The following is a 7,476-nucleotide window of genomic DNA, read 5'->3' on the forward strand; positions in this document are numbered from 1 at the left end:
TTTTCTACTTTGTTTTAAAAGCCTTGTTGAATGGGAATAAAAGCTTCAAACTTTGCTTATATAAACACCCAAAGGTTGTGTGTCTGTAATGTGAGGATAGGTAAAAACATAACATTGAAATTATTTTTCTGTCGCACACGATGCAGTAATTTGACAGAACCACAAGAGAGCAGCCTCTGCACGAGGACCCAGGATTAATGTAGTCAGCAGAGCCACAGTAGAAGACGTGAACTTCTCATCTCTGGATTATCCCATCTCAGCTCCAGGTATGCCTGCGGGATGCTAATTACCATCACTGGTAATTAAATCCGGGAGGTGCTCATTGTATTTGTATTTAGAAATATAAACAATCAGTGAATTCACCTTCACCTTCAATTAAGGAATATTGGAACTGTTTAAATCATCACGTGCCTTGTTAGTTCTCACTGCAAATAAGTGAAGGAGGATCCTGGAGACAACAGAAGAACTTCCACAAAAAAAAAACAGTTTGTGATTGTCATAAACAAAGCATTCAGTAACGTATGCAGGAATGCACTTATGTGATTAAATCTCCCTTCCTGCCTGCTCTTACTGCTTGTGAAGGGTCTTTGTTCCAGAGAGAAACAAACAAAGGCTGTGTTGAGATGAAACTAGGTAAAGCTAATCTTTTAATAACCTTGCATCAGGCATTTAAAAAAAAAAAAAAAAAAATCTCTAATTGCTCCTTCCCTCCAAAGAGTGCGTCACACAGCACTAAGAGCATTTCTCCAATGAAGTTATTAACTGGCAACAAATGATCTAGCTAATGTTGATTCATTCATTTCTCCACTCGGCTTCATTTTGAATTACCTCCCTGTGAATCCTAATCCTGTTTATTGCACCAACATGTTAAGTCACAGGTAATTTTTACAACAACCGTTCAATTTGTGGAACGTGCGCACACAAACAAACCATCAGCATTGCTTTCACCCTATCACAAGCAAAGCCATTAAGCTGTTTCTTTTGAGGGATCCGGGTGCTGTAAATAACCTCAGAAATTCAATCACAGTTTTGCACATACACGCAATGCTGGGGGGGGGGGAGAAAAAAAAGCCAATCAATTCCCCATAGATGTTTGCTGCCTTCTCGTTATGTTTGATCTGGAATTCACATTCATCTGTTCAAAAGCTCCAAGAAGTAGGTGTAATGGCTGCCTGAGACACTGTAAGCCTGGATATCTGGCTTGTCCGAGGAGGATTTTACCTCTTGGTGGAAGTGAGAACAGTCTCACTCTCTGGCACAGGAGTCCTCGGCTGGGGCAGCGCCAGAGCTGGATGGAGAGGGAGGGAGGGAGGGAGGGAGGAGAACAGCAGGGTTCAGATAAGACGGCCACTCTGAACTCTGGTTTGATCCAGGTGCCGCTCTTTGCTCCCTCCTGCTTTTTTGGGGGGGCGGAGGGGCAGGGGGGGCATAATCCAAACAGTTTGACACTCCCATCAAAAAGGAGCCTGACAAAGTTGAGAACCGTCTCACAGCTTTCTCAGGGGGATCTCTCTTCTCTCTGGGGTTGTCCACCTCACCTCACCTCCCCCTCCTCTCTGAAGTGAATATAGCAGTTTCCTACAGAGCAGAGTTGAGTATTTAAGGCTGCAGCTGAGACCAGAATTTACAGAAAATATAGTGCGAGTAGGTCGACAACAAACTGTTCACTGTGTGTGTTGTGTAAATCTACCTGCAGGAGCCTCCTGCTTCAGGACTCCTGTGCTCCCACTCAAATACTGCAGTCAGAAAAAATTTGGGCAGAAGGGAAAACACAGGTGTAACTACTGAAATGAATGACATCTGAATGCCATTCAGCTGCTTCAGTGTCAGGGTGCTGGTATTTTACACGCTAATGCCATGACTTTTAAACACCTGTCATTATTTATGCCTGTACTTTCCTCCTTCCTATGACAAGTCATGTTGTCTGCTTTAAAAAGGGAACTACTGAAAGTTGCATTCAGACAGAGTGCGTTTCAGAAATACTTTGAAACACTGTATAGCTCAGGAAGCTTTAAAGCGAAACATCACAATCCAATGCAAAGTTGATATTTCTCTCAATGAAAACGCAGTAAGAGCTCTGTAATTCTGTAAAATCAGCTTGGATTTGATCAAGTGAAGTTCTGTGTTTCTGTTTCAAATGATATACTCTCAGTTTTGGTGGGAAATCTAATAGAACGTGTGCCCTTAATTTATCAAATACATTTTTAAATGTTATTTCTTACTCCTCAGAATGACGAAAACTGCACTTAACAGCATTTACTCCTGAGCTGTAGTCGTTAGATTACATCACGCTGCAAATTGCTGTAAACTACATACAACTATGCAAATAGCAGAAGAGATTTCACTGTATAATCTGATTTAACTTTTAAATCTTGTTACACAACTTTCTGAGTTGTATGTAAATACTGAAATTACTGACTGGCTCTCTGACCAGTACAAACATTTTCTTCCCAGTCACATTTCCCCACATCATTTTGGTCTGAAACTAATCATCCAGTGTTGATAACAGCAGACAGGAAGTCTTTAGATGGATGTTTTTCCTCCTCACCCTTAACCACCCCTCTTATCATTCCTGTATACGGGATGTGTCATCCCGTATTCTCTGTTCGTGAAAATGTTGACATTTTATGATTTCCTTATCGACTTTTTTCTTTTTAATGGGCTCACACATCTTTTGTAGAAATGCCTTAAAACGGCTTTTGTTAATGAAAATTTATGGATTAATAATCAAGATATACTGTGCATTTTAATTGTTTTTCACCTTTAGGGATCCTCCTCTCGCTTTGAGAAATCACTGTATTGATCACATGTAGACTCCAGTGTGTGTGTGTGTGTGTGTGTGTGTGTGTGTGTGTGTGTGTGTGTGTGTGTGTGTGTGTGTGTGTGTGTGTGTGTGTGTGTGTGTGTGTGTGTGATAAATGTACTTTCTTTTTCAATTAGGCCTATGCATCACTATAACATTCTTCATCTTGGTTTTATAGGCTAAAATTTTAAAATACATAGTTTTAATATAGAAGCTCTTACTATTGTGAACATTTACAATTGATTTAATGAATAATGGCAATATTTTACTTTGATAGGCCTCTTGTGCAAATAATATTAGGCTCCTACAGGAACATTTAAGCCTCTTTGTAGATTCAGTGTCTTGAACAAAATTGGAGTGAATATGGCAATGAGGCAGAGAGGCGTACTGTCGCTTTAAATGGCAACACCTCCCAGCAGTCACTAGGTCCTGGATGAGTTTCGCTGCAACAAAACACTGTGGTTCACAGCTTACTACAGACAGTCTGTACAGCAGAGCAAACCACACAGGAAGGAGAGCAGCTGCCGGCCTCAATCTCAAAGTCCTGCTGATTTGACACATGTGACCGCAGGAGAGAGAGAGAAGGAGCTGCAGAGACGAGCTGAGCTGCAGGTGAGTGCGTGTCCGCCGCTCGGTCACTTTAATGTGAATTGACCCGCTGAAAAAATGAAGATGAATAATTCACGTCCACACTTAAGGTAGATAGGGTGTGCGTGTGTGTGTGTGACATTGCACAGGGATGAGGGTGTAGCTATACAAAGTCAACGTGGCAGGAGTTATTGTGTGAGTTCGGCGGAGACGCTGAGCCAACAGGTGTGTCAGGTCATACCTGTTGGGAATGCCAACCACGCGTGGTGTGTTAACTTTATCATCTGTGTGGTGAACTCTGTTTAAGACGCTGTCTTCCGTGTCCCTGTTGCAGGCGGCCTCAGTGGGTGTTCATCTGGATGCACGCGTACAGCTGGACAATGGATTATTGGTGCCGTCTCTCCCGCTTTGGATTTAGTTAAGACGCTGCGCCTCCTTCCGTCTCCTCCTCGGGTGAAGTGAGTGCGCCTATTGAACAGGTGGATCCTGTTCCCGTGTTCAGCTCCAGCCTCCCCCCCCCCCCACCCCTCCTCCCTCCATCCACCTGTCACCCTTATGGGGAACCAGGTGGAGAAACTTACGCATTTAAATTACGCAGAGGTGCCAACGTCGGACCCAAATGGCTTCGACCCGGACGACGACGGCGGACCGCGGATTGGCGTCTCGTACATTTTCTCCAACGATGACGACGACGACCAGGACGACAACATGGACCGCTTTTCATCCGAGAACCACGCGGTGAACCACGAAGAGAAGCCGTTCGACCCCCAGGATGAGCTGGAGTGCGCGATCTACTACCGGGAGGAGAGCGTCTTCGAGAGGCACAGCGGAGCCGCGACGCAGACCGCGGAGAGTCTCCTGAACAAGTGCAGACCGGGAGACCTCCTGGAGTTCGTGGCCACCGGACAGTATCCACACTGGGCCGTGTACGTCGGGGACTTCCAGGTGGTTCATTTGCACCGGGCTGAGATAAAGAACAACTTTCTCGCCGATGTGAGCCAGGGCAAAAAAGGCAGGATAGTGAACGGCCTCTACAGGTACCGTGCGCTCCCGCCGGAGGTGATTGTGCGCAACGCTCTGGACCATGTGGGCTCGCGAGACCAAGAGCTGTACTGGAGGAACTCGGAGTGTTTTGCCGCCTGGTGCCGCTTTGGCAAAAGGGAGTTCAAAATCGGAGGAGAGATACGGATTGGAAAGCAGCCATACAGGTTAAAATTACTCTTTTCAGAAAAGAAGAACCACGTCCTGGAGTTTCAGAGCCTGGAGGACGTGATCATGGAAAAGAGGAGGAACGATCAGATTGGGAAAGATGCTGTGATGCAAGAGCTGGCCAACCACCTGAACGCAACACATGAAATCAAAGAGGAGCGTTTTGTTAACTGATAGTGGATGGTCATCTCCAGTTTTTCATGCTCACATACAGAGGATGTGTGTTGGTGAGGGGACAGTTACTCAACAAAGATCCGGTGTTCACTCGTCACGCTGCAAATAAATGACCACAGATGGAGTTGAAATTCATCTTAAAACGAATGAAATGAGAGGAAATCTGAAGTGGCACTTGTTCCATTCTTAAGTGCATTAGCCAAGCCTATCACAAGGGTCAAAACAACATTTCCACTAGTTGATTTGCATTGAAAACAAGTGAAAATTGCTGGCTCTGATTTTCTCCCTCTTTCAAAGGAAAAAATGTTTTACACACTCACACACTCAACCCAAGATTAAGTGACTAGTAATGATGGATACATTTGCATCGGAGCTGCACCTGCAGTGTAATCATTCGGGGATGAAGTCGGAATGAAATTGCCCATAATTATCTTTCTAATCCAATGAGTCTTTGCACACAGGAGCAAAACCTCTCCAATGTACTTATGCCTGACGAGAGTGCTGAGAGCGCTTGCTCCTCTACAACTCAGGTGTTGGAGACCAATACAGAGTGGAAGGGACACATCAACAAAAACAGCTTTTTTCTTATTCTGTGTCAACCTTGAGGTTTCCCGTCTGTTGCTTTATATCCAATCATCACACAGCTTTACTCACTCTGACTATTTTGTGGTTCATAGCTATGACTGTGCACTTGTGCACTTATATTGATTCATCCCTTTCAACAGTTTATTTTTTTGGAAAATGTTTGTATGAAGGAATATGGAAATAAATCTATATTTGAACAGTAACGTTTTTCCCTTTTCAGTGAAGGATGGTAGCTGACCTTTTACATGGTTTATGGGAATGGTTCTACAATATAGATCAATAATTTTCAAAACATGAATCTCAGGGAAAGTAGAAGAAGTTGTTCTATATTCTCTCCAAACGCTGCATCCTAATCACCAGCACTGTGCACAGGTTTGAAAGCAATTATACAGTACGCCCCTACCATCACAATCCCAGCTCACACACCCCGGAGGAGTCACAGCTCTACCTGTTCAACTTGTAAGATCCCTGCTTTTTGTTTGTGGTTGTGGTGAGGAGTGCTGGCTGCCCTACAGTGAAAGCTGCTAATGCTGCCAGTTTTGATCTAAATATTCCCCTCAGAGCAGCAGCAGCTCCCTGAAACCACTCTAACATCAGCTTTATTAGCTTGTGTCAAGTTGTGTTCCAACCATGCTGGACATTTTTGCTTTGTTTACACCTCTGCCAACTGAAGATAAGTCATTTTTGAAAGTTTAGCCACAGGCTAAATATGTTCTTCACCCCGTACTTGGCTTTCCTTCCTTTCTCTGGAATTACAGCATTCATTGAATTTCATGCAAAGGTGCAATTTTATTTGTATACCACCACAAATAGACAGATTTTTTTTTCTCCCAGCTACAGAAACCCATGAAGGTAAAAGAAAATAAGGTGTGGATACATCTGCAGTTTATATAATTTGATAACTATATGATAATTATAATTTGTATGGAATAACAAGCCATAAATGTTAAGGATTTATCATCTTTCAACAGGAAACAGTGTAGATAACACATGATCTTTTAGATGTCAGCAAGTGTGAAATGTCAAATGTTAGATGCCTGTGGACAACTTTGCAGTGGTTTCACATACGGAGGCTTTAACGGAAATTGCAGCAGACTCTGAGGTTGTTTTGAACTGCTAAGACACAGCCACCCCCCCACCCCCCCTCTATATTTCAGAGGAAGCTGATGACTCGTTCATAGCCATGAGTTACTTTGCCTGTTTGTCTTCCTCTGGTAATATTTGCATAGAGATAATGTTGTAGTCATTTTGCTGCAGGTAAACTCCCACTGGACCCACAGCAGGATCATGATCAGCTCTGGTACCAAATAGAAAAGATGCTGGACACATTAGCACTTCTTCTGTCCCCTGTGGTCGACCACAGTGATGAAATATGAATAGTGTCTCTGTGTGTAAGGGATGCATATTTATGATAATCAGTCTTTTCTTCTTTTTTTTTTTAACACCAACATAATCTACTCAGCACTGGGTGAAGAAACACACAATGTTAAAGCAGCAGCCAGTTGAGTTGTCTGACTGAATATTAACGCGTTTCATCATGAGTGACAAAACTGAAATTGAATCAGACTTCGTTCATATAAGCCATTGTGTTCAATTTGATTTGATCTCCACAAATGTGTGGGTTTTATTTAGCCTCTGCATGAATGTACTGTTCTGTATCATATATAAAAAACCGATAACATCATATAAAATATTTATCCAAGACAGGGGCATCAAGCTGTCAGATGAGCTGATATTATTATTTAATTTTCGGTACTGGCTTATTGTGCAGTTCATGTCAGTGAAATTTTAAAGCTTCTGTGCAGATTTTTTTGTAAACAAAAGTTGTATTCACTCTGAATACTACATCGAAACACCATTCACCGTGTATCCTTGAGGCCTAGAAAATGTGTAGAATGGTTTTTATTTTATTTTATGTTATTTCCCATAACAGATTTTTAATCGATTTTTTAAAAACATTTTCAATCCAACATTGTTTACATTGCTGACTAGCTTGTAGCCTTTTCCTTCCTGCCTTTGTTGATGTGTGCCTGCATGCTTTGCACACCACTGCCACCATCTGTTGATGAGCAGAACATTGTGCAACTGGCCTTGTGACAGTTGCACACAAAACAGGG

The 7,476-nt window shown here is 42.8% G+C and overlaps 1 protein-coding gene across 1 annotated transcript; it reads left to right on the forward strand.

Moving 5' to 3' along the window:
* Positions 1-3,269: 3,269 nt before the first annotated feature.
* Positions 3,270-5,556, forward strand: lratd2b (LRAT domain containing 2b). The gene is made up of 2 exons (XM_083988815.1): positions 3,270-3,415; positions 3,726-5,556. Exon 2 carries the CDS (start codon positions 3,947-3,949, stop codon positions 4,772-4,774), a length of 828 nt encoding a protein of 275 aa, XP_083844941.1. The 5' UTR covers positions 3,270-3,415; positions 3,726-3,946; the 3' UTR covers positions 4,775-5,556.
* The last annotated feature ends 1,920 nt before the right edge of the window (positions 5,557-7,476 follow it).

Source organism: Trachurus trachurus (genome assembly GCF_905171665.1).
Source record: "Trachurus trachurus genome assembly, chromosome: 16".
NCBI classification, from domain to species: Eukaryota; Metazoa; Chordata; class Actinopteri; order Carangiformes; family Carangidae; genus Trachurus; species Trachurus trachurus.